The following is a 27,068-nucleotide window of genomic DNA, read 5'->3' as shown; positions in this document are numbered from 1 at the left end:
AGGGTACACCTGGAAGGCCAGGTCATCACTGGAGGGTCCTGAGAGGAAACTGTTAAATGGTCCCTGTGTGGTTTCACCTCCTCTGAGCGACTACCATCGTTGCCCTGAGCACCAGTGGTTAGTTGATGGAGTGCTAGTTTGCGTGCAAGCCCAGTTGATTCTGAAACTGCAGGGCCTGGCTCTCCATGGCAGCCACCCACCTGTCTATGGAGGCGACCAGGTGCTTGCATGCCTGAGGCAGCAGGGTGTCAACTGTATTGTGACAATCCTGCAGCTTTTTGTGTCAGTTGTCCAGTGCTGCTGACCTATTTGCTTTCAGCTCCTGTACCTGAAGTCCCTAATTGCCAGGACTATTGATTTGAGCAGGTACCTGGTCTTCAGCAGTTCTCTGAATGCTAGTGACCTTGCTTATTAGTGCTTCCTTGTGAAAAAGGAATGACTAAACAAAGTAAAAGATAAGACAGGTCCACAGATTAAAGTGCTAAACTGAAGCAGGGCCAATTTTGGATCCATTAGGCAGGATCTAGCAGAGATTGATTAGGTGACTCTGAAGGAAAAAGAACAACTTGCAAATAGGAGGCTTTTAAAAGTGTGTTATCAAGCGTCCTAGGAATGTAAGAGTCTGTTAGGGTGAAGGGAACAGCTGGTAGGTTCAGAGATCTCTGGCTAATGAGGGATATTGAGGCTCTGGTCAGGAAAAAGAAGAAACCATACATTGGGTTTAAGCTATCGTGCTGAAGGAAATCTCTAGATGACTATTAAAAATCATAAGAGTACACTTAAGGGGAAATCAGAAGAGCAAAAAGAAGGTATGAGGTGGAACTGGCAGGTAAGGTTAAAGATAATCCCAAGACATTCTATAGCTATATTAAAAGTAAAAAGGCAGCTGGGAAGAGAATAGGTTCCCTTAAAGATCACCATGGCCGTCTATGTGTGGAGCCACAGGAGATGGTGGAGATTTTTAATGAATGTCTCCTCAGTAAACACTGAGGAGACAATCATGGATGCTGAGAAAATAAGGGAAATAAGTGGGGATATTTTGGGCTGCATACATATTACCAGAGAGGAGATGTTTGCAGCCTTAATGCGCATTAATGCGGATAAATCCCCGATCAAGTCCACCCTCAGATATTGTGGGACGCTAGGGAAGAAATCGCAGAGACCCTTGCATCTTTAGCCATTGGTGAAGTTCTGGAAGACTTAAAAGTGGCTAATGTTGTTCCTTTCTTTAAGAAAGGTAGCAAAGACAAGCCAGGGAACAACAGGCCAGTGAGCCTGACATCAGTGATGGGCAAGTTATTAGAGAGGATACTGTGGGACAGAATCAAGAATATTTAAATAGTCAAGAGATAATAGGAACTGCAGATGCTGGAGAATCCGAGATAACAAAGTGTAGAGCTGGATGAACATAGCAGGCAAAGCAGCATCTTAGGATTCATCCAGCACTACACTTTGTTATTTAAATAGTCAAGGTCTGATTAGGGATAGTGAACATGGATTTGTGCGGGGGATGTCATGTCTGACAAATCTTTTCAAGTTTTTCGAAGAGATAACCAAACGGATAGATGAGGGTAGGGCAGTGGATGTTGTCTATATGGACTTCAATAAGGCCTTTGACAAAGTCCTACATGGAAGGCTAGTCACGACGGTTCGGTTGCATGGGTTCCAGGGCTAGCTAGCTAATTGACTTCAAAATTGGCATCATGGCAGGAAGCAGAGGGTGATGGCTGAAGGTTGTTTCTCAGACTGGAGGCCTGTGACCAGTGGTGTGCCACAGGGGTCAGTGCTGGGATATTCATTATTTGTTATTTGTTTAAATGATCTGGGTATGAATATACCAGGCATGATTATTGATAGCAAGGAAGGTTATCCATGGATGGGAAAGGTTAAGAGGAATGTGGACTAAATTTGGGCAGTTGGAACTAGCTGAGTGGGCACTGTGGTCAGCATGAACCAGTTTGGGCCTGTTTCTACACTGCATTACTCTTTGAATCTATAACTGGAGCAAGTTGTCTCTTGTCATCTTGAGCACCTGTGGCAAGAGTGATGAAGTGCAGGTCTGTGCGCATATCCAGCAGGCACTGAGCCTGCCAGACCTAATTCTGCTTAGTGTCTATTGACCTGCCCAAGAAGGCAACCAGACACTTTTATGCCTGAGGCAGCACGATCCCAACCACTTTGAGAAAATATCCATTATGGTCTCAGTATCTGAGCTAATGGGAGGTTCAGGAGCCAGCCTTGCTAATGTTTCCACTGACGGTCCGTCCACTCTTCCTCATATGTGGAGGAAGGCATGTTTTGAGGGCAGCAGTCTAGATGGAGGACACTGTGGATATCCTGTTGGCACCTGCAGGAGACAAAAGAGAGAATGCATTATGATCAAGGGGAAAAGCTGTGACGTGCTAACAATATATGCACAATGGTGGTAATGGGAAAGTCGCACAACATTGAGCAATGCTTCTTACTTCGTTGCTGGGCTACGGAGGTTTCTGCATTCTCATAAGAGTGGTCCTGGTCTTCATCAGCTAGGGTCAAAGTCCTGTCATCTTAAGGGTTGAGGAGATGAATATCTGGCACCCCACCACTTCTCATGGCTCACAAAGCAGTGTTCCAACTTCCCCCCTCCGCCATGCCCAGAGTAAATATCTGCAACCGTATGTGGTGACTCCAGACTGTGAGTACTTGACCAGGTGTGCAACAGCATTTTAAAGATGGTATTGATGCCAGAGATGCCGCTGTATCCAGGACACCCGAGCAGTGGCATTTACTTCCAGCAAGGCAATTGGGCTAGAATCCAATGAGAGGAGCACCGTCGCGGCAGGATAGATAGTTGATGAGGCTAGTTTGGGACGATTGCACAAGAAGTCTCAAGAGGGTCTTGCAGAGACCCAACCTCCATAAAACTCAACTAAAACAGTGGTTCATCAAACTCTGGGGAAATTCAGCCCTGAGTTAAATATATTTAAGGCTGTTTTGATTTTGGGCATTTTTTGTCCAAATTTCGATGTGTAGGTGATACATAAAATTGAATAGCTCAAGAGAATTAAATGGAACCTGTTTAATGCTTAAAGGCAAAATATTATGTATGCTGGAAATCTGAAACAACCATAGAAAGTGCTAGATAAACTCAGCAGGTCGGGAAGCACCTGTGGTTTCTTTCTCTCCACAGATACTACCAGATATGTTTAAAGTTTAAGTCTTCTTGATTTGTCCTCATTATGATATTAACAAATAAGCAGTCGTACTAATTGAGAGTCAGTTAGCAGACTCAGATAAATTCTTCTTCACATTGGTAAAATGTTACAATTCGGGGACATTAAATGAGATGACACAATGTTTGCTGTGGAATGGATGCTTTTGTTTCTCCCTCCCACTATCAGATGCAAATTATAACCAAGGAAGTGAGATATCTAAGCTCTAGGGTCTCGGAGCCATTTCTTGGTCAACTGAGCAAATTGTGTATTTGAGTGCTTGTAAAGGGAGATTACTCCTTATATAAGATTTGTTTAGTCTTTACCCCAGGGCTGACAGAGATGCGTGCCCATTAAGGCTTGATTTCAAGCTGAGTTTTTTGGTTCAATGTCCCAACACATTAGTGTCGTGACTGTTAGTTGTTTTAGTTATCACTTTTATTATGGAGCCAATGCTGATTTGATAAGATAGATCATTCCTGGAGCATTACTTGTGGCAAAGCATAAAGTAATGACTCACTTAAAGAAAATTATTCCAGAAACATTATACATACTGAAGAGCATTGCTTTATTTTAGTAATCCAGATTATTTTGTGGAATAATGAATTTCTATCAGGCAAATTATGAACTAATTACTTTTCATTTTAATTAAATATCAACAAGTAAACTTTACATTCTAGGGAGCTTTAATACATATAGCTGATAGTTGAATTGGGGAACTGCAAAGGAATGGAAAACAAAATTGTGTTCAAAAAACCAAAATAGCTTTTTTCAGTGGTAAATGTTTAATTTCATAAATACAAAACTTAGAAGGTTGTTGTCTTGCCATAATCTCTTGAATCCATGGTTAAAATAGAGAAATGAAAGACATGATGTTCTGTATGACCTGTTTTGTATGCTGTCTGATAATGAAGCTGGGTAGTTTGGTTTACAGAATCACAGAATTATTATAGTGCAAAAGGAGGCCATTTGGCCCATTGTGTCTGCACTAGCTGCATTGTTGAATATTACAGAGAAGACCAAGTTGTCTTAGTGGGCAGAAGGTGCTAGATGTATCAATTACTGGACAATGAAAAGTGCAGATGTACTGACTATGGGTTGACTGTTAATTACTCAAAGAAAGAAACAGGCCCCACAGTTCAACAATGGCTCACTGCACCATAGCAAGTCAATGTCCAGGGTTCATCTGGCTCAGTCTTTGAGTTCATGATGTGATGTATGTAAAGAACAGGAAGGAGTTGGCCTCTTCAGCATTACATTGCCACATTTCTACTATTCCTGGCTCAGACAACTGTGGATGCCTTTATCTCAAGCTCCACTACGGTTCTCGACCTTGCTAGAAACCTCACGTTTTGACACTCCTGAGCCATGGAGCAAAAGTGTGGTCCTGTGACCTTCTCCATAGAGAAGAGAACCCACTTGAGGATAGTTCTGAAGCAGTTGACTCATTATTACAAACATTTGCCTTGAGTTTGCCCAGGAACACAACAATAGCCCCATCCATCTACAAACACACTTGCCATTAGTTCAGAGATAACGAGGTGTAGAGTTGGATGAACACAGCAGCCCAAGCAGCATCAGAGGAGCAGGAAAGCTGGCGTTTCAGGTCTAGAAATCGATTGCTCACTGTTATTGAGGAGCTTCATTCTGCACTGGAGAAGGGTAAAATGATGCAAGTAAATTTCAAAAGATCCAACACCTTCTGCCCCTTCCCTGACACCCACCAATTCCCCATCAACCACCACCCCCAGCCAACTGTGCTTGACCATACCCAAGTTAAGGTCAACGGCACCTGTGTCAACATTGTTAATCCAAATGCTCCCCAACTGGAGCCCATGGATGAACTGGGAAATCCACTCCTGACTGAAATTCAGGTCTGAGACTAAGTCAGGCAACCCTGACCTATACAGAAGATCCAGGTACAACATTTGTAAGGCCGTCAGAGAAGCCCAGAGACAATACCAAATGAACATTAAGACCCGGACTAACCACATGGATACCCATTGGATGAGGCAAGGCTTACATGATGTAACATGCTATAAAGCGAAGTTGAGCAGAATCACAGGCAACAGTACACCCCTATTCAGCAAGCTTAATGCATTCTAAGCTTGCATTGAACAGAAAGTCAATGAAATGATGTCACCTAACCCAACAGCCTCAAATGCACCTGTACCCACGGTCATCGCTGTAGACGTTAGGTCAGCTTTCTTCAGAGTGAATCCATGGAAACCAGCTGGCCCAAATGTAGTCCCCAGCCGTGCACTCGGATACTGTGTAGACCAGTTGGTGGGAGAATTCACAGACATCTTTAATCTCTCTTCACTGTGGTCTGAAGTTCCTACCTGCTTCAAGAGGACCACCAAAGAAAAATCATGCATTGTGTCTCAATGACTACAGCTGAGTAACTCTAACCTCCATAATTATGAAGAGCATTGAGAGGTTAATCATGGCTTACAGCAACCTCTGCCTGCCAAATTGCCTTAATCCTTGTAATTTGACTACCAGTGCCAACAGGCAGATGGCATCTACCTTGCCGTATTCTCTGGAACATCTGGATAACAAGGATACCTACATCAGGCTCCTACTTATTGACTACAACTCTGCCTTCAACACTATAATTCCAAACAAACTCATCTCCAAACTTCAAGACCTAACTCTCAGCTCCTGCCTCTGTAACTGGATCCTTGATTTCTTGATCCATAGATTGCAATCAGTGAGAATAGGCAATAATACCTCTTCCTTCATAATCCACAACACCAGTGCCCATAAGGCTGCATATTCAGCCCCCTACTATACTCCTTATACACCCATGACCATGTGGTCAAATTCTGCCCGAACTCCATTTTCAAGTTTGCTGATGACACCACCATCATAGGTTGAATCTCAGACAACAACAAGACAGAACACTGGAAAAGAGATTGAGAGCTTAGTGACATGCCATACTGACAATCTCACCATTAACATCAGCGAAATGAAGAAGCTGGTCATTGACTTCAGGAAGTGGGATGGAGGGCATTGTTTTGGCTGCATCAATGGTGCTGATGTGGAGATGGGCAAGAACGTCAAGTTCCTGGGAAGAATGCTCGCTACAATCTGTCCTCATTTGTTCCCATTGACATGACGGTCAAGAAAGCCCAACGCCACTGTTACTTCCTCACGAGGCTAAGGCAATTTGGCATGTCCACAAAGACTCCATATCTGGATGCTTCATAGCATGGTGTAGCAACTACTCTTCAAAGTCCGCAAGAAACTGCAGAGAATCGTGAACACAGCACCGTCCATCATGCAAGCCAGTCATCTAACTGTTGATTCTATCAATACTTCCTGCTGCCTCTGGAAAGCAACTAATGTAATCAAATTCCCCGTCCCACACGTTATATTCTCATCCACCCTCTTCCATCGGGCAGAAGATATACAAATTTGAAACCACACACCAACAGATTCAAAAACAGCTTTACCCTCACAGTTATCAGGCTTTTAAACAGAATAATCAAATATTGGTTTTGATCTCACACACCCTCTGCACCTTCTCTGTGTCTGTAACACTGTATCCTGCACTTTGTTCTGCCACCCTGGTGCACCTTGTAGAGTATGATCTGCCTGTATAGCACACAATACAACACTTTTCATTGTGTCTCAGTACATGTGACAACAATAAATCAAACTCCAACTCAAACATTGAGGATCTTGTTGTTAGCCTAGAACCCTGTATGTAGTCATCCAAATACCTGAAACCACCCCAAAAGAGCTCACACCTCTCAGTATCCCTATGCCAAACCTGACTCGTAGCCCTCCCATAATCCAAATAATCTGCTCCCTTAACCTAAAATCACTTTCCTCCCCCATGCAATCTTCCATTTCCCACCAGTCCCAACTTTCCTGCTCTTGTGATGCTGCCTGATCTGCTGTATTCCTCCAGCTCCAGAGAGTATTGACTCTAACTCCAGCATCTGCAGTCCTTGCTTTCTTTACTTCCCACCTATGACCTTGGAACTCCTGCCCAATATATCCCACTATCCTTATCGCTGCCATATCCCAGTAGCTTCTCAATACCCTGAATTTAATTTCCAGAACCCCATTGTTAATATTACCAACCGTGTCTGTGAAACCCTCCTTGCATAGTTGTACCACTCACATTTACACACAACTCTTCCACTCTTGATGAACCTCTTTCCCCTGTGCAACATAGATTACTGACTCTGAATCTCTATTACAATCTGACATGGATAAATGCTCCCCAAAGACTACAAAGCAATGATGACTCATTCAAACATCCCAGAAGATGGCTATCGTGCCTGCTGTCTGCTTTACTGTGCACTCATGAATCTGAGGCATATGGAGCTCGCTTGGGCAGACCCTAACGGGAAGGGGAAACTTAATTCTGGCAATCTGACCTTTTAATGAGAACGGATGAGGCGCAAATGCATTTTTCTTTAATTCACTAATGGAATGTGGGTCTTACTGGCCACACCAGCATATTGCCCAGCCCCAGTTGCCTCTGAGAAGGTGAGTTGAGTTGCCGCCTTGATCTCTGCAGTCCATGTGCTGTAGATAGAGAGGGCTTCCCAATGCTTACTGCTGGAAATCTTGAACCGCTGATAAAGTTTCAAGCATTTATTTACTAAAAATTCATCCTGCCACAAGGATTCTGACCTTTGGTCTCCCATATAATCCTGTTACCATACCCACTAGTCGTCTTCAAGGCTGGCCAGAAGATTCTGCTCCCCAGTCTCATGGTGAGGTGTTGGAAATGTTAAGTTTTAGAAATTTAATAAAGTTTAAACTGTCTGTATAATTCCATGATAAAATGGATCTGATGATCAAGGAAAGTTATTAGCATTTCTACCCGGATACAAGGCCCATACCAGGTCATTATGCAAAGAGGTTATAGAGTTTGAGATACCAATGATCCTCTGAAACAAGTCAGTTTTCATCTGAGAAGCAGAGAACTGGCGATAGAGGCAGCTAGTCCTACACCTAAAGCAGAGAAATTACTAAAGTTATTCAACATGCAGAACGCAGCAGGGAGCTTGTGCTCAAATTGAAGACTCTGAGTTTGTGAGGATTTAAGGGAGGTTTATAGATTCACCTAGCTTGGACTAGAGAAAAGGAATCTTGAGTGTGATGATCACAGTGAAAGTCAGTTCAAGGATGAGAAATTACCTGGCTGGGAAAGGAAAAAAGAAGCAGGCCATCAGGAAAGAAGAACAGCTTTGGGCTAGTTCCAGGCAAATGAAGTGTCTCCTTAAAGGACAGAATATAGTATAACCATAGCAGGAGATTCTTTGGCTGTGGTAAAAGTCAAGTGCCGTTTACAGCATGTATTATATACAAAATAGTATTTAGACAATATTACATTTTGTTACTTTGTTACAGTACAAAACTACAAACTTGAAATTTTGTGTGAACCTTTCAGTCAGGTCATTGAAAAATCAGATGTAGTTTTGACAGTATATGGAGATCATGGCATTGCGTTGATGGACTAAAATCCTACATTTATACATATTGAAGAAAGCCTGCCAAGAGTCAGAGGTCTTGAGTATAATCCAGACTTTTCTAACTGGTTGAAATATACATCCCCAAACTGCGGTCATTTGTCTGTTGCTAGAAATTTGGGGAACAGGGAAGATTAATTACCTCAAAGTAAATGTATTCCATATAAAATGATGATAGATATAATCACAATGAGCAAATTACATGGGAATGAAGGTTATACCTATGAAGAGGCAGTTCACTAAACTGAAGTAACAAAGATTAGCTTGGTCCAAACAGTGCTTTATTAACCACTGAGGTGCACAGCTGGTGCAATATTTTGAATAGATGAAATAATTGAATTTATGAATCTATGAAAACAATTGGCATTGAATTTACGACCACATGGAAATACAATGTGTTCTTGTTCCTTTAATTTGACTTCCAAATTTTGAACAGATCATGTAAAGGTTTCATAGGTTTTAAACAAAAGCTGGATTTATTTATTGGTGTGGATATCTTCATTATCGATAGTTATTGAATGAATACAGTTGTTCCAAAATACAAAGTGACTTAATTGTGATTAACTGAAACACAAGTATTAGGTTAACAGTTGCAAATAAATTGTCTCAAGTTGTTGAACTGAAACACTGATCTATGTTCATGTGTATGGATTTTCTTTGAGTTAGGCTGACTATCAGGAATGATTTAGCATGTGATTTCCTGAAGGTTTAACCGAAGAGTTTGTCTTTTATTTCATGTACAGAATGGAAGGAAAAATATGCCTCCTGAGTCTGAACAGCATCTTGATGATACGCTGTTTCCATGGCGCCAACAGCAGAGCTCTAATGGGCTGAAACGACAGAAGAGAGATTGGGTCATTCCTCCAATTAATGTGCCAGAAAATTCCAGAGGGCCCTTCCCCCTCCAACTGGTTCGGGTAAGCATTGGAAGAATAAGATTGAAGTATTTGTGTGTATGCACATGACATACACTATACGTAGGGAAAAAAATTCTAAACTCGAGAACAGTAAAAATCAACAAATCTTGGACAAATGAAGTGTCTTAAAAAGGAGAACTGCTTTATATAAATACTGTTTTTGTTTAAAAAAAATCTTATTTGCCTGCACTTTTAAAGTGTCATCTGTGTTGTAGGTTTGATGGCATTTTTGGCAAATGCTTCATGTGTCTATGCTAGTGGCCTGAAGTTAAATCTGTTTATTCTATTCTATTCTGTTAATGTTTGTTTTCGACACAACTTATAATTAGGAAATATTAACTGCAGGCTTTGTGTTTTAATAAAGGCAAATCTGTGTTAACTACTTGTTTTTGCTTCATAGATCTTAACTATTCAGATACATCTTATTTATACAGCAATACATTTCTGCAAATGCTAGAAATTTGAAACAAAAATAGTAAGTACAAGAAATACGCAGCACTCTTGGTATCATCTGGAGAGAGAGGCATGGGTAACATTTCAAGTCAGTGATCTTTCATGAGAAATCATGAATTGGAGTCTGAAATGTTTTCCTCTGCTCTCTCCACAGATGCTGCCAGATATCTATAGTATTTGCAGCATTTTGTTTTATTATGTTGCATTTATATTTATTCATTTCAACTAACTGCAGTCATTTGATGAAATTATGTTTCGTTGTCATTTATAGAAAGGAGGAGAATGGTCGAAGTTGACAGAGCCTGTTACTCACCATTCTGTGCAAAACAAAATGGTGAAAAGAAAATTTTGTTTGCCGCCTTTATTTAAAATTATTATGAAATAACAATACACCATTATGAAGAAAATACTGTAAAGCTTGTTCAATTTTGTTTTGAGGACAAATATTTCATTTTTAAAGGCTTAACAATTTACAAGAATATGAAGCTAATCCAACAATGTGAGGCTGGATGAACACAGCAGGCCAAGCAGCATCTCAGGAGCACAAAAACTGACGTTTCGGGCCTAGACCCTTCATCAGAGATCTCTGATGAAGGGTCTAGGCCCGAAACGTCAGCTTTTGTGCTCCTGAGATGCTGCTTGGCCTGCTGTGTTCATCCAGCCTCACATTTTATTATCTTGGAATTCTCCAGCATCTGCAGTTCCCATTATCTCTAATCCCACAATGAGCTTTTTTTCAATATCAGCTGAAACGTTTCCATTTGTGCTTTTGAAATGTATTCAGGAGAGTCACAATGGAAATGATTCCCTTGCCTTTGCATCTGATTGTTTCCCAACCTGTTCAGAAGCTCATAATCTCCAGTCACCACCTTGTGTCAGGGCTTGACTTTGATGGAAAAGATTTCATTGTGGACAATTGCTGATATAAGCCAACACCCAAACAATCAATAGCATTAGATTCCAGAGATTAAAAAAAGAGCTTGCACTTTGTGGCATATATCTCTTTTGCTGTTTTTTTTTTATAGAACTATTTTAGTAACAGAACTTAGTGTGGATGGTAGTTTTCGTGCTTCAAGGTTTGCAATGTAGTACAAGTGCACACCTATAATGCTGTGAGTAGGCAAAGCTCTTATCTGTGAAAGAGGAAAATCTATCAAAAAAAGGTATGAATCTTTTTGCTGTATATATTATAAAATCTAATTCAGTGTTAATCCAGCCCTACAAAATTAAGATTGCTGCAGTCAAGGTTAACTGTGTCAGCCTTTTTGATCATGATCATTCAATTCTGCTTAGCCTTGACCTCAACAGTGTTTGACTTGATCATCCAGTCCATCCTACTACGAGCTCACTCTGCAATACTGTTCGTACTTGATTCCATTCCATTCCAATGCAACCAGCAATCTCAACAAAATATCATCTTCTGCCTCTGCATGTGGTCACCCAACGTTGTGCTACGTTTTTTTTCATTTATATTTTGTCTCCAGTAATGCTGTCTGTTAACAGATTCAGTTTCTAAATGTGCGCTGTGGTACAGGGACTCACAATTTATAAACAGAGACATGAATTTCACAGAGTCCCATGCACTGTCTCGCACACAATTTCACCTTATAAGATTTTCACTGTTACCAATAAATTATCATCACAGATGAGATACTACCTACTAGGTGACTGACACTCTAACTGCAGAAAAGAATCTTTTCATTAACTAATCAACATAACTGGAAGTACTTTGGAACTCGATGGGACATTATGCCACATTCACAGCAGTTTGCTAGCTTTGTGGTTCAAAAGTCCAAACTTCTTCCAGTATTTCAACAAGTTACCTTTTCCTTGATATATCAGGGGGAAACTTCCATTGACCTTTATAAATCCCTTCACTCAGCCTCCTAGTATGTTGAAACTGACTTCCAACTCTGGAAAATGTTTGGTCCTTAGATCTCCAAAGTTACCATCTGTTACCATTAGTCTTTATGAACAGAAAACCAACTTTTACAAGCATCTCACAGTTTTATCAATGCTGCTGCATCCTCCAGCACTATCTCTCTCCGAGTCTCTGAGTCTAAATGAGTTTGCATCCAGAAATAACAGCCCACCCTCTTTTACATCTCAAAATAAAACCAGGCACTTGATCTTCTGTAAATGTTAACTTGGACCTCCAACTCCACGGCAACAAGTCACATGGGCCTGTCTCTTGACAGTGTTTAGGATTATCACCATCTCTCTCTTCAAGGCATAGTCTTACCTCGACTTAAAGTAAACATTGAAAGATATAACACTCTTATAGATCCTTACATTCATAACAGCTGGCAATGGCCAACACTCCCTCATCTCTCTCTCTGTCTCTCTCTCTCTGTCTCTCTCTCTTTCTTTCACCATCACTTCCAAGTTGTGATATTATCTGTTAGACATTTGATTGTGCATGAACCTGACTTTCCACTAATTGAACATTGTGAAGAATAAACTGAATTCAGCTGCTGTGAAGATCTCAAGATCCTTGTTACTTTAGTTATGCCCCTCTCCTGTTGCTTGATCAAGTTGAACCAATCAATGTACAATCTGTGTCCTATTCAATCCTGTAATGAATTTTGAACTCTACGCCGCAGCTGTAATAAGACTATTTTGAGCTACTGCCTACTTTTGCCCTTGCATCTGTCCCATCACTGCCGAAAACCTTCATCCACTGCTCCTCCTCCAATAATAACTTAGAGACTTTTTTTGGCATTCTGCATTCCATCCTTCACAAATGTGAATCTATCCAAATCTCTGTCACCATGTCCTAGTCCTGCTTTTCGTATACTTGTCTTTTTTTCATTTGGTTTCTTCCTAATTTGTTGAATCATCATTCTCACAGCTTTGCATCTCACCTCTGCTACCTGTGAAGCCTTTCAAAATGTAAATCCAGCCATGCCATTTTATTCATTACTCTGATGGTCTTTACAGTCCACTCAGATCCCACACCCCTCCTTGTACCATAATGTTTCTTCCACTCTACTTTTGCTAGAGGAGTCTCCAGGCTCATTAACTTGTTGCTTGGATCCCATCCCTTCCTTCTCCATCTTCTTGCAACGCTTTCCTTTTTTTAAAAAAAGGCCTGAATTAAGTCTATTGAGCTTGATCATGTTTTTAGAAATGGATTTTGTTTGCCTGCAATCCATCTCTTGACCAGTTTGGCAGTGTAGAAAGCTGTTGTCCATGGGGTGTACATATTTTCTGTTGAAACTGTTAAATGTGGTTGACACTTTGTTATCTTTACTGGGCTTCCTGTGGTTTAAAAAGTGCCCAGACCCAAAACGCCAGCTTTTCTGCTCCTCTGATGCTGCCTGGACTGCTATGTTCATCCAGCTCTACACCTTGTTATCTCAGATTCTCCAGCATCTGCAGTTCCTGCTATACCTTCTCTGGTCTAGGTTGTGCATTTTCTTTGCAAATTGTAGCAATTATTTTAGTACCCAACATGTGGATCAGTTAAAACATGATGGCTGTATTCATTTTATATGATGCAGTGAACGCATCGATTATAAGAATCAACTAGGAGATGTGTAATAGGTTGATTCACATTGGAAGCAAAGTGGCAGATTAACCTCTCGGGTATAATTTTCCTCTGAACCAGCAGTCTCTTTACGGAGCTTATTTTCAACAGAATTGCCGGTATGATGGCCTTTTGCCTGATTAATGTAGCAGGTTCCCATCTCTAACTTGAATATAGTGGAAAAGTAGAGGGAAAAAGATCTGAGGGCTTCAGTCACATTGAGAAGTAATAAAAGGGAAACAGTGGAGGTAGATAACAGTAAGTGATGGAAGTTTAAGAAAGAACACACTTAAAAGAATCAAACTAGTCAAAGAAAGTAGCAGCGAAAAAGTGGAATGAGTAAGTTATACGTGTTAATTCAGAAATCATGCAGAAAGTAGAAAATGGTTTCTTTCCCTGAATTAACTTAATGAATTATATGACTCTTTTCATCACCACAATGTTAAATTTGTCTCTTTGGTCCTGAGCATGCTGATGTGTGCTGGAACCAGCTCTATAGATATAAGCTGCTCACTATATTACTTTGCCCAAAAGATCTTTATTCCTCTGCAATCTTAATCAGTGAGTATCTCCAGATTACCTTATGATCACAGTTAATCTCATCCATTATTACATCAGATGTAATCACAGGCTTACTTTCCTAAGTTAATAGCAACCAAACTGAAGGGCTGTTGTACAGTGGTAGTGTGCCTCCCTCTGAACCAGGAGGTCCAGATTCAAGTCCTGCCTGCTCTGGATATGTGTAATATCATCTCTGAACGGGTTGATTAGAAAACATACATTAAAACAAAACAACCAAACAAGAGAGCTGGCCTAATTTTGGGACGACACGGTGACTCAGTAGTTAGCATTGCTGCCTCATAGCGCCAGGGACCCGGGTTCAATTGCACCCTCAGACAACTGTCTGTGTGGAGTTTGCACATTCTCAACGTGTCTGCATGGGTTTCCTCTGGGTGCTCCAGTTTTCTCCCACAGTCCAAAGATGTGCAGGTTAGGTGGATTGGCTATGCCAAATTGCCCGTAGTGTTCAGGGAGGTGTAGCTTAGGTGGGTTATAAGAGAATGGGTCTGGGTGGGATGCTTCAAGGGTTGGTGTGGAAGTGTTGGGCCAAAGGGCCAGTTTCCACACTGTAGGAATTCTATGTCTATGTGTAATATTTTTCTTCACCTTTTTCCCTCTCCACCTAAAAGCTGTTGTTCTACCTGGGATCAAAAGAGGTGACTGGGTTAGATTTTTTTAATGTATTAGCATTTGTGCTTCCATAGAAATAAAACTGATGAAGGAGGAGACTGATGCATAAGTTTAAGGTATTAGAGGATTGCACTCAATTACTTTCTAGGCTTTGTGCAAAGTTCACGTACGTGGCTCAAGCTGTTCATGTCCATGAGAAGACTAAATGAATGAAGAGTAATTTCTTTGTTGATTTGTGGAACAGTCTGCTGCCCTCTGCAATATATTACATGGACCGCACATGGTCTCTTGTGAGAATCCTGCTCAACGGGCCGGACAGCCCTCTTTTATTTAATTCTGCCTCCATTAGGAATCCTACTGTAAGCTTCAGTCATGTGTTCATCCGTTAAATCATTCAAGTGAGTTTATTTAATTCATGATTCAAGAGAGTTTTTAAGGGCATGTACGAGGATTATGGTGAAAAATAATCTTGAAATTAGCCAAATTACAATTGTTGAACAAGCAATTGCGAAACTTTGGCAATCCAGCCTTCAAAACCTAAGTATGATTTTGATTATTTAATATTATCCCATCAGATCATTAGGATAACCGTCCACTGGACCCCTCGGAAAGTCTTCTGTTTGGAGAAAATTGACAGAACTATATGGAGCAAATATTTTAACTTAAAAAACTATCTGCAGAAAGCTGATAAATATAATATAACTGAAAAAGTTGTTTCCAGTTGTGCAAGTTTTATTTGAATGCAATGTCACTCCTGTAATGCCTAATTAATTTAATAATTGTCATGCCTGTAATACGGTAACAGATCATATCTGTATTGGAATTCAAAATAAATAAATGTAAGTTTGATATGATTCCACTGATGATTTTTACATGTCACCAGTGTGTTCTAGTGATAAACGAGTGATTGTCACTTCTCATGATGTAATTATACATTGGTTTATCCATTGTTAGACAAGAGGTTTCTGTTCACATTAATGAAGTCAATGCTTAGGCTATGGACAAAGAACAAAGAAGCCGACAGCACAGGAACAGGCCCTTCGGCCCTCCAAGCCTGCGCCGATCAAGATCCTCTGTCTAACCTATCATCTATTTCCTAACGGTCTGGGTCCATTTGTTCCCTGCCCATCCATGTACCTGTCCAAATATATCTTAAAAGACGCTAACATGTCTGCGTCTACCACCACCACTGGCAACGCATTCCAGGCACCCACTACCCTCTGTGTAAAGAAATTTCCACGCATATCTCCCTTAAACTTGGAATTAATTGAAGTTAACTAATTTGAAGCTCAAAGATATAATAGTTCTAGAATCGTTAAAGTGAATCTTCAAACTGCCAACATACTTCCCTTGACTAAAAACAGAAATTGTTGGAAATGGTCAGTAGCTCATATTCACCTCAAAATGTTAACCCTGTTGCTCTCTATACAGGTGCTACCAGACCTGAGCATTTAAAACACTTCTGATTTTATTTCAGAATTCCAGCATCCACAATATTTTACTTATACCTTTCTTGAGATTGATATCTGAAAGATCCCTAATTAGGTTCTGTATAAATTAAATTTGAATGGAATTTTTACATTTACTATGTTGAATATGAACAAACCAGCATCCACATGACTAATCAATGTGATAAAATAAAAGAGAGTTGTATAGAGATAATGCGTCATTTTAATGCTTGCCTTTATCCTAACTGCTGCAATGACTAAGCTCAAGGGAAGAGCTGAATGTGAAGAATATGACTAAAATTAATTGATATGATGAATCACGTAAATCCAATATCAGAAGAACTCACCAGGCAAGATAATTTGAGTGAAAATTGTTGTTGAGTGTGTTTACAATCATTGAAACCTCTAACTCTGAAGGAGGCCTTTCTGTGAAACTACATCCACAGCCTTGACTAACAGCACAATGAACAATCAACTGACACAGACAGTTAATGCATGAACAATTTAACACAACAGTTACAGTCAATTTTAAGTTATTTAAAAAAAACTGGAAGGAGTAAAGGGCTCAAAACTCACCATGGAGAATACTATGACAAAAATGAAGTCCAGCCTGAAAAAGATGTATCTATGCATATTGTTTGCTTTCTGTCATTGAGTCAATTATATCTTCAAATTATTATTTTCCTATTAATTCCATGCACTTCCAGCCTTATAATAAGACCCTGTGTGGCAATGTTTTGAATGCCTTCTAAAATGTCCATACCTACAACATTTATAGCAACAGCATGAGCTTCTCTGTTTCTTAAAAGAAATCAATCAAGTTAATCAGGCACTATTCAAATTTAACAAATGCATGTAGGCTCTTCTTGATTATTTCATGCCTTTCCAAATGAAAGCTTATTTTGTTGCTGCTGATCCCTAATAATCTTAACCATCAATATTGGGCTGATTGGCCTGCAGGTTCAAACCCCTCCTTCTTGCTTGTATAGCGCTGGAGTAAAAGCAAGTTTCTGGTCCTCCAACACTTCTCTTCAATTGAATAAGGATTGCAAAATTGTGATCCATATATCTATTTCTATCCTTTATTTCTTTCAGTAAACTTGGATATATCCTATCTGGAGCAAGTGAATTACCAGTTTTCAATAATGACTTTTCTCCACCTATTATTACCTAGTCCATATAATTTCCCTCTCCCTTTGTATTGTAACCTTCACATCATTTAAGTGAAGAATAATGCAAAGTGCTTGTTTAATATTTTTGCCATGCCTCCTCCTCCTCATCTGGAGTTAAAGAGTCTAATGATGACCATGAATCCATTGTCTATGTCACTAAAACTCATCTGGTTCATTAATATTTTTTGGGAGGGGAAACTACCATCCTTACCTATCTGGCTTAATGTAAGCTGGTTGACTCCTAACTACCCTCTGGACAATTAGGGATGGGCAAAAAATAGCCTAACCAGCAACACCTTCATCCCATGAATGAATAAAAAGAAGAAGAAGAAAAAGATAAAGACAGAACTTATACAATTAATGATAGTGGTCTGGGTAGCATTGTAGAATAGAAGGTACTTGAGGTTCAGGTACATAATTCTTTGAAATTTGTGCCACAGGTTGACAGGGTCGCTAAGAAGGCATTTAGCACACTTGCCTTTGTTGCTCAGACCTTTGAGTATTGGAGTTGGGACATCTGGTTGAGGTTGTACAGAACATTGGAGAGGCCTCTTCTAGGGTATGGTTTGCAGTTCCAGTTGCCCTGTTATAGGAAGGATATTATTAAACTGGATCGGGTTCTGAAAAGACTTACCAGGATGTTGCTGGAAATAGAGGGTTTGTGATATAAAAATAGACTGGAAAGCGTGGGACTTTTTTAGCTAGAGGGTAGCAGGTTGAGGGGTAGACATTATTGAGGTTTGTAAAATCATGAGGGGAATAGATAGGGTGAATGACAAGGGTCTTTTCCCTGGAGGTTGGGGGGGAGGTGGGGTGTGGGTGTTCAAAACTAGGAAGTATATTTTTAAGGTGAGGGGAGGAAGATTTTAAAAGGACATGAATCACACAGAGAACTATTTGTGTGTGGAATGAACTGCCACAGAAAGTGGTGGATTCGGACACAGCTACAATGTTTGAAAGACATTTGGGAAGGATATGGGCAAAATGCGGGCACGTGGGACTAGTTTAATTTGGGAACATGGCAGCATGAACCAGTTGGGCAAAGGATCTGTTTTCGTACCGTATGACTCAGTGAAGATTTCCCTTTGGGACCTTACCAAGACCAAACTTTTCACAAGCAGAGTGCTTAATTTTAAGATATTTATAAAATACTTTAAGATTCAGTTTAAAGGTGGCTATTTAATCTTTTCTTGTACTCTCTCTTTGACTATCTCAATAGCGTTTTCAATTCTCCCACTCTTGGTTATAAACCAAAGCTTACTTATGATATTTGCCATAAGCACAAATTTTTTCAATTTTATTTTAACCTTTGTATCCTTTGTTGCCCAGAGGACATTCCTTAAAATTCATTGTATTTTGCTTGAAAGGGGTATGCTGACAATGTCTCTGATTTATCTCCCCTTGGGGGCCTCCATTGTTTTGTTATTGTCTTACTCCGCATTTCTTTTCCAACTTCTCCGTACTAAATTCCTTACTAAATCACAGATTTAACTCATCACCAGTTTTAGCTTGAAAATGTTTAATTTTTTTGTTATTATTTTAAACTGTATTATGTTATGCACACTGTTAGCTAAATGTTCTCTCCTGTACTCAGAGGATTAGATCGGGTGGACAGTGAGTCTTTTTCCGAGGATGATGACTTCAGCTTGTACAAGGGGACATAGCTACAAATTGAGGGGTGATAGATTTAAGACAGATGTCAGAGGCGGGTTCTTTACTCCGAGAGTGGTAAGGGCGTGGAACACCCTACCTGCTAATGTAGTTAACTCAGCCACATTAAGGGCATTTAAACAGTCCTTGGATTAGCATATGGATGAAGATGGGATAATGTAGGTGGATGGGCTTAGATTAGTTCACAGGTAGGTGCAACATCGAGGGCCGAAGGGCCTGTTCTGCACTGTATTGTTCTATGTAATTCACTCCACTTGACTCATTTTCCAGATCCAGATTCAAACCGTATCCTACCCTACAGAGGCAAAGGGCATTGGTTGATTAAGTACCTTAAGAACACATAAAGTAGGATGTTGGGGGTTGGCAGAGAAGAAACAAATATGTCTGATGATACATTCTGCACTAAATCTAGTATTACCTAAAAGCGTTAGCATGTTAATTTCTACTTTATTATCTGGTTTCAGAATTAACATTCATTAGAGTAATATGAGAATCAATAATCTTATTCTACTCTCGCTAATACTGTTTGAAATTTGCTATCAAATTAGCTCATCTATCTCCTCCCGCCAATTCTGAGTTCTTTCAAACAAAGCTCCCAACAAAATATAAGCTTGTGCTGTGTTTCTCAACCTCATCCAGATAGACACAGCCTTAGAACAGTGGATCTTTTCAATTCAAATTTGCAGCATCATCAATACTGCTACAAAGCCTCTTCACTTTTCCTTCTGTTACCTGAATTGGTAACCAGGAATGTTTCATTCTAGAACTTGTTTGAGCTTTGTCTCTTGTCATGACACACTGGGGTGTTGCAATGGAATTTAAACCCCTTTACTCCCAGAGTCATAACAAATGTGAAACTATTTAGTCAAACTATCCAAAGTCCCTAGTTTACCTAACTAATGAACTCACGTGAAAAGAAAGCACTGAACAGAGGTCTATCCCACACAAGAAAATAACTGCTTATTATGAACAGATTGGCTTTAACCTATGGCAGTTAGGAAATATGAATTGCTAACTGGTAACTTTGTAGAAATTAACTTTACCTTTTTTCTTAAAATTCTCTGTAGAAACAGACACCCAAGCGGACATGGATAGTAAAAGTGGAAAAAGGGGGGAAGAAAGCACAGTCAGGAACATATTGTGATACTGCAAGTCTAGGCCACTGAATTTGTATTGGTAGCTTTCTTCCTCTTCCTTTCAATTCCTTTTTGGTTCTTTGTTGACAAAAGGGGCTGGATTTTCTGAAGAGTGGGAAGCTCATTTATTTTGTTTTACAAAATGAGAAATCCCTGTAGTTCCGGCAGGAGATTCTCATCAGGGCACTTTCAGAAATGCAGAGCATTAATTTTATTTTGACAGTCTTTTATTTTTAAAGCACAGAACTGGAGGAGGAAGGAATTCCACATTATCTTTCCACAGCAGTCAGCTGCCATATTCTGAAATTTAAACGTCCAGGATCTCAGAGAGCCATTTGGACAACTGCCATCAAATGCTAAGTATGGAAATTAAGTATGGGGTTAGGGTACCAAATGGGTAGGGGCTCAGGAAGCCTGGTATGTTAGGTTTCGAATGGGTAGTAAAGGGAGCCAGGTAGATAGGATGGCAAGTAGGTAGGGGGTGCGTTGGTAAGGTGTAGGCTGCCATGATAGGAGCAAATCAAGTGCAGGTGCAAAGTGACAAGATGTCAAAATATGTGGTGCATTGTTTTCAGTGGATCAGGGTGAGTGGGAGATATCAGGTCCAGCACAGGCTGGAAGAAAGTGGATGTCCAGTCCTGTTGGGGACCGCGTGGAGGTCAGTTCTAGTGGCAGGGGGATGGTATTTTGGGTGGAGAGAGTGGAGCCTGGGCAGAGACAGATTGGGCCTGGAGTGTGGGAAGGGGAACTAGGGTGAGTAGGAATGATAGATTATGTCTGGAATGGGGGAAGAGGGTTGTCTGACTCCTGAGGTGGCAGAGACAGACCAAGTTGAGAGTGGCGAAAGGGGTTCCACTATCCAGAGTGGGGTAAGGGGATGGCCATGACCTGGGAAGAGGCAATCTGAAACAGGTTAGGTCCAGAGTGGGAAAGGTGGGGTGCTGGCAGTTCTGGATTACAGGGGTATCAGGTGAGAGAGGACATTTAGGTCAGGGTCTGGAGATGTTGCTGGTCTGGTGGAGGTGTAATTGAGAGTGTGAGTCAAGCATGGATCTGTTGAATAATTACTTGGGGGTTAGTATACGTATTTAACAATCTAAATTTTCCAGAGTAATTATTCACTAAATTTCATCAGAACTGATCAAATTCTCTGATCTGTTATATGTCCCTCAGTCTCGCTCTCATTCCTGTTCTTCCCTTGCTCCTTGCCTTCCTTTCAAATTAGCAAATTTGTGAAACCCACTGTTAGTTAACTTGTTAGTGAGACCATTAGTTTCTGCTTGGGTCAAATTTAACCTGCCTTTTTATACAGATGCAGCTTCTCCTGGGATTGGTTCCAATGCACTCCTCCTTTATCGACACCCTGTACCTTCCTTCTTCTATTCTCACAAACGTAAGGCACTAAGAATAATCTTCGCATCATTACTTTTGAGGTCATTTTTCCTAATGTATTTCCTAACTATGATTTTCTGTTAACCTGTCTAATGATCACCCATTCTTTCATTTATTGTAACATATGTTAAATGCAACTTGTGGATTCCGATTGGCACTGATGCTAGCTTCTCTTTGAGCTACATAGCCCAGAACTCTGGCAGAACTTTCTCCTTATAGTGTTATTCAGGATAGGTGAATTGTCCTGGAGTTTTGACCTCAGAACAGAATGTGCATGCAGTACATCAGGGTGAGTGGGACATATCAGGTCCAGCACAGGCTGGAAGAAAGTGGAAGTAAAGCCTCCAGTCCCCAGAAGCTTTCCATGTTTGTCAATCTGAGGGCCTTTATTTCTCTGAAACCATGATTGTTAAAATACTTAATTCTAAACTTTTAAGAAATTGGCAACTAAAACGCAAACAGTAACTAATACAATTTTACAAAACTGACCTCAAAGATTGAAATGGTTAAGGGTTAATGCCCCAAAGACCCTGGAAGTTATATTAACTTAAAACACCATAAGATTCAGCAATGAAACATGGATTGTTTAGCTTTAGAGGTTGCTGGTAATGATCATACCCTGAAAGACTGTATTCCAGATTATGGCATCAATAGACAAGGGACTGTACGGTGGGAAATAGCAAAGTGTCGAAATGTGTTGTTGTAGGAGATTCAGTAGTCCGACAGGCAGTTTCTGTAACAGTCATTGTGAGCCATGCATGGTGTGTTGTCTCCCTGTTGTGTAGGTTAAGGACATCATAGGGTGCAGAATATTCTGCATGGTGAAGGCAGTATGCTGGAGGTTCTGGTTCATGTTTATGGCAACAGCATAGGGAAGTCATGAATTGACATCCTATAGTCAGTGTTTCACGAGTTATGGAGAAAGTTTAATAAGGAGGAACTGGATTGCACCCAAAGTACAACTTCAACGAATATGCAGAATGGAGGACGTCAAATTGTTGGGACTTTGGGACCAGTTCTGGGGAAGTGGGAACTGTTCAAAAGGGAGAGGCTGCAACTCAAAAGGACTAGTATCAATGTCCTCAGATGAGGTTTATTAATCAGTGGTAGAAAGTCACCAGCAAAAAGAAGTAGAAAATAAGAATAATATGCATAAAATGAAGAGCATTGGATAGTACTTGAGAGAGAGATTTCCAATTTAGATATGACTGGGAAGTTCTAAATAGGAAGCAAGGACATGATTGCAAATAATGTATGTAAAAGCATTAAACTTGCTGAACAGGTCTGATGAGCTAAAAATACATATACCACTGTGAAAATGTAATATAATAGGTTGAAAATTAGTGAGGACTGGGCGCTTAACATGCTTGGAGTAAAAGGTACAGAAAAGGTAGAGAGAGAAAAAGGGACGTGGGGTGGCAATACTGACTCAGGAAGACATTGCTATGTTGGAAAGAAACTCCTTGAGAAATCAATGACAGAATCCATTTCATCTGAGTCAAGAAGCAGAAAGGGAATGAACACACATACTGGAGTGTTCAATAGGCCTCAAAATTGAGAGAGAGAGATGGAAGAGCAAATCTTAGGAAATTTGCAGAGATATATTGAGACAATGTTAGAACAAAGAGTAGGGAGACGAATTAAATTCTGAACTGTACTCAGGAGAATTTTTTTGACCAGTACGTTCTCAGCCCACATACTCCTCACCTTTCACCTAGTTAGCCCTAAGTGTTTCCCGGATCCAGTTTTAGCTGGTTCTTAATTGCTCCTTATTGTTATCTTCTGCTCACTCAAGCTGATCCCCCATACTGTGCACTGCCGCCTCACCACTTCTCCCTATTGCTATCACATCTGTGACTAAATTCCTGTCCAAGTGTTAACTGTTGTGCCTAAGTTCATGTACTAGTGTTAACTGTAGTTTAACCACTGTCCTGTAGCACTCCATTTCTCTCACCAGTAACATCCTGGAGGTGCTGAACTAGCTTAGCTATAGAAGTCATGTTGCTGCAAAAATGGTCAAAAACAAAAAACAAATTGCTGGAGAAATTTAACAAACCTGGCAACTTCTGTGCAGAGATAAACACCTAACATTTTGATTTCAAAATGTCTCCTCTTCTGAATGGGTCAGAAGGAATTCTGCAGTGAGTATCTCACATTCTGTCTCCGCAAAATCTGTCCAGGACTTTGATGGATTACTTTCCACTTGCCTAATGAGTGCAGCAACTCCAACACCACTGAAGAAGCACGGCGAATGAAGCAACCTACCCAAGTAGTAGCCCAACCAAAACCTTCAACATTGAATTCCTACCCATAACAATGCACAGTGGCAGCAATGTGTACTCTCTAAGATGCATTGCAAATGTTTGCCGAAACTGTTTTGACAGCACCTTCCAAACTCGTAACCTTTATCTACTAAAAGGACAAGGGCAACAGATACATAGGAACATTATCATCTGCAAGTTCTCCTCTGAGCCTCCTACATCCTGACTTGGAATTACATTGCTGTCCCTTCATTGTTGTTGGTTAAATCCTAGTTTGTTCATCCTAATTGCGTTGTAGATGGTTGTGGATGTCCATACACCCTAACAACCACAGCAGGTCAAGAAAACAGCTCACCATACCTTTTTGAGAGCATGCAATGATGACAAATAAATGTTGATCTATCTGTGAATGAATATTTCAAAAATCCATGTTTGTCAAAGGTAGGTGACATTATAGGTTGTATAGATGAAAACCTGTATTAGCCTTGGAAGGAAAACAGGATGGATTTATTCAGATAATCCAGGACTCCAAGGGTTAGGTCACAAGTAGTATTTATGATAACAATGTTTATACTGTTAGAAGATTAGGGAGTGATACAATGGGTGTTTTCTAGATATTAAGGGGAACTAGAGGTTAACTACTGTTGTGATATCCAGAGCTTAGGGACAAATCCTAAAACTTAGAGCCAACCATTTCAGGAATCTTTTGAGAATAGAATGAGCAATAGAAGCTGGGTGCTCTCATCTGCAAACAACAGTTGATGATGATTCGGTTGTTGATTTTGAATGTTAACTGAAGGTATTGAGGGGTATGCAAAGTTGGGCACAGTGTTTGGATGTAGTTCAGCCATAATTTTATTGAATGGTGGAGCAGGCTTGAACTGCTAAATGCTTCCTTCTGTACCTATGTTCCAATGTGTTATACATGTCAGTTTTACTTCTTGATTTGTATATTCCGTGCTGATACGATGTTTTGCCATTTGCCTTTTTGTTGGCCTCATCTATTTGCACTGTTCACTGACCAGTTTATCTGCAAACTGAGATTACTGCCCCTCCTCAATTTAAAATATTTTCATTTAGAGTATAAACATGCTAATTTTGCTTGTGTTGCTGAAATACCTAGCCTAGAATTGCAAATAGATTGATGTAAGCCAGCATTAAAAGCCCGAGCAGTTAAAGGAAAATATATTGCTTCTTTTTGAGCCTGCTGTCGCATAGGAAACTGTCTTCAAATACAGTATTTGTGCTGAGTATGCTGAGATTCGCCATTATACAGAAGGCATTCATTATAATTCCTGAGAGCTTTCCCCAAATTTGAATTATGTTATTCAGCAGCATATGCCTCTCATCTAGTCCAATTTCAGAAAATTGACGACATCATGTTTTTCTTGCATTAAGACTATAGACTTAGGTCTGGACTGGCATACTAACCAATAAGATTATGATGCATGCCAGTCATGTCATTATCTTGCAAACTGCTAAGAATTCCAATGGGTGATCTGTGATTCCATGGGAGGCGCTTCACTGTTGGCAGGAAAAGAGCCAATTAAACTGAAACAAACCCTTCCAAATCAGCTTGTTTTTTATCATTTTTCAGTATTTTCAATTTAAGTGCAGTTTCCACGTTGCAAATGAGTGTACTTTTTCAAGCCTTTGCCTCTTCATGGTTCACTAGACTGCTGTCAAGTTGTCTTCCTGTTAGAAACCTTTGCTGTATGTTGGGGGAAATGCCAGCATTACAAATCATGCTTTGAATATATGATCATATCAATTATGATAGTAGTAGGACCCCCATCAGATGTCCTCTTTTGTTTGATGAGATTGGACCTAACCTAATATTGGCTTCTACTTTCCCGTCCACCCTCTTTACTTTTTCACTCCCACACTAACGAGGAATCAGTAAACATATTCAATGACCCACCTGCTGCTGATTGTGGATGAGAATTCCACAAATTAATGAGCCTCAACGAGGAAAAAACCTTCTCCTTACTTCCTCTTAAGTGAGCATCCACTTATTTTCTTTTTTGACCCTTATTTCTAGCCTATTGAATAAGGGAAGCATCATTTTAGCATTTACCTTGTCAAGTTTCCTCACGGCCTGTATGTTACATTAAGATCCCCTCTCATTTATCTGCTTCAGGCAACGGGAATTGTGAAATGACGCTGAAAGGTAAATTTATATCATGTTGTACACACCAGCATAAGTGCAAACAATGTGTTGTGCCTTTTTATAATCAGATAGGGATAAATGGAAACTAAAGACCTTCTATGAAATAATCTCCCAGCAAGCTCAGTAAATGCAACTTTGCTCCTGTTTAAAATACATAATACCTCACTCAAATGGAGAATAATTGGAAGCACAGAATCTACTCATTATATGACAGGAGATTTATGCTAAAATGGGAAAAGTTGATACTGTAAGTTTGTATGAAAAATGTTAAAGCTTGCTAGGGGTAAAAAAACTATTTAGTACAGAAAGAATGCTTCCTGGTAACAATCTTTTCTTTTACAGTTGCTTCAAAACTCCAAAGAAGATATAACATTAGAAATCCGCTTTTTCACAAGTTAACACTTGTCTGTGTTAAACATCTCATTAATTGGGCAAAATTTAGTGTTTTCAGTGGTGGGTCTGTCCACTTGTGGAGGATCATTGACAGTTTCGCTGATAGCCATTCTGCACCCCCAACTGGATTCACTCAGTTGCTTACCTGGTCTAACTTGGGATGCTTGTTATCTTTAAGAGGAGCTCCCAGACCCTAAAAGACATAGACCAACTAAATGCTAGCGGCTCTCCAATACCAGCAGCACTGCTGGATCATTGGTCACTGCTGCTACTATTACAGGAGACCCAAGAGAGGATTATGATGGAAACCCAAGTGTAGGATAAGTGGTACAGGCTACCTAATGCCAGGCAGGGTGGTCCCTAACAACAGACTGGGGGTGTTGCAGCAGGTTTGTTGTTTAAGGCAAACTGGGGTCTTCATCTCTCCAAATCTTTGGTAGGTGCCTCTGTTGGTCAGGAGTTGTCCAAGTGAACAACATCCCTCTCCCTCCAAAGCCCTGCCCAGTCTGCAGGATAACCTGATAGATTCACCACTTCTGGCCACTCCCAACAGTGGATGAGTGCCTGTGGCATTAGATAAGGACTTGAATGGCCTCAATCGGCTTCCAGGTACAAGAGCATTCCCAAGCCTTCCTGTTCTGGACTTAAT

General features: G+C 40.3%; 1 protein-coding gene across 2 annotated transcripts in view; it reads left to right on the top strand.

Moving 5' to 3' along the window:
- Positions 1-27,068, top strand: part of LOC125461583 (cadherin-4-like) — a 657,666-nt gene that overhangs the window by 412,692 nt on the left and 217,906 nt on the right. For both annotated transcript variants that reach the window (XM_059652819.1, XM_059652818.1), the window contains one exon: positions 9,430-9,603. In XM_059652819.1, coding sequence (XP_059508802.1) covers positions 9,430-9,603 — 174 coding nt within the window. The remainder of the gene's footprint in view (positions 1-9,429; positions 9,604-27,068) is intronic.

The sequence above is a fragment of the Stegostoma tigrinum genome, chromosome 19, assembly GCF_030684315.1.
Source record: "Stegostoma tigrinum isolate sSteTig4 chromosome 19, sSteTig4.hap1, whole genome shotgun sequence".
NCBI classification, from domain to species: Eukaryota; Metazoa; Chordata; class Chondrichthyes; order Orectolobiformes; family Stegostomatidae; genus Stegostoma; species Stegostoma tigrinum.
This window is presented reverse-complemented; position numbering and strand designations above follow the sequence as displayed.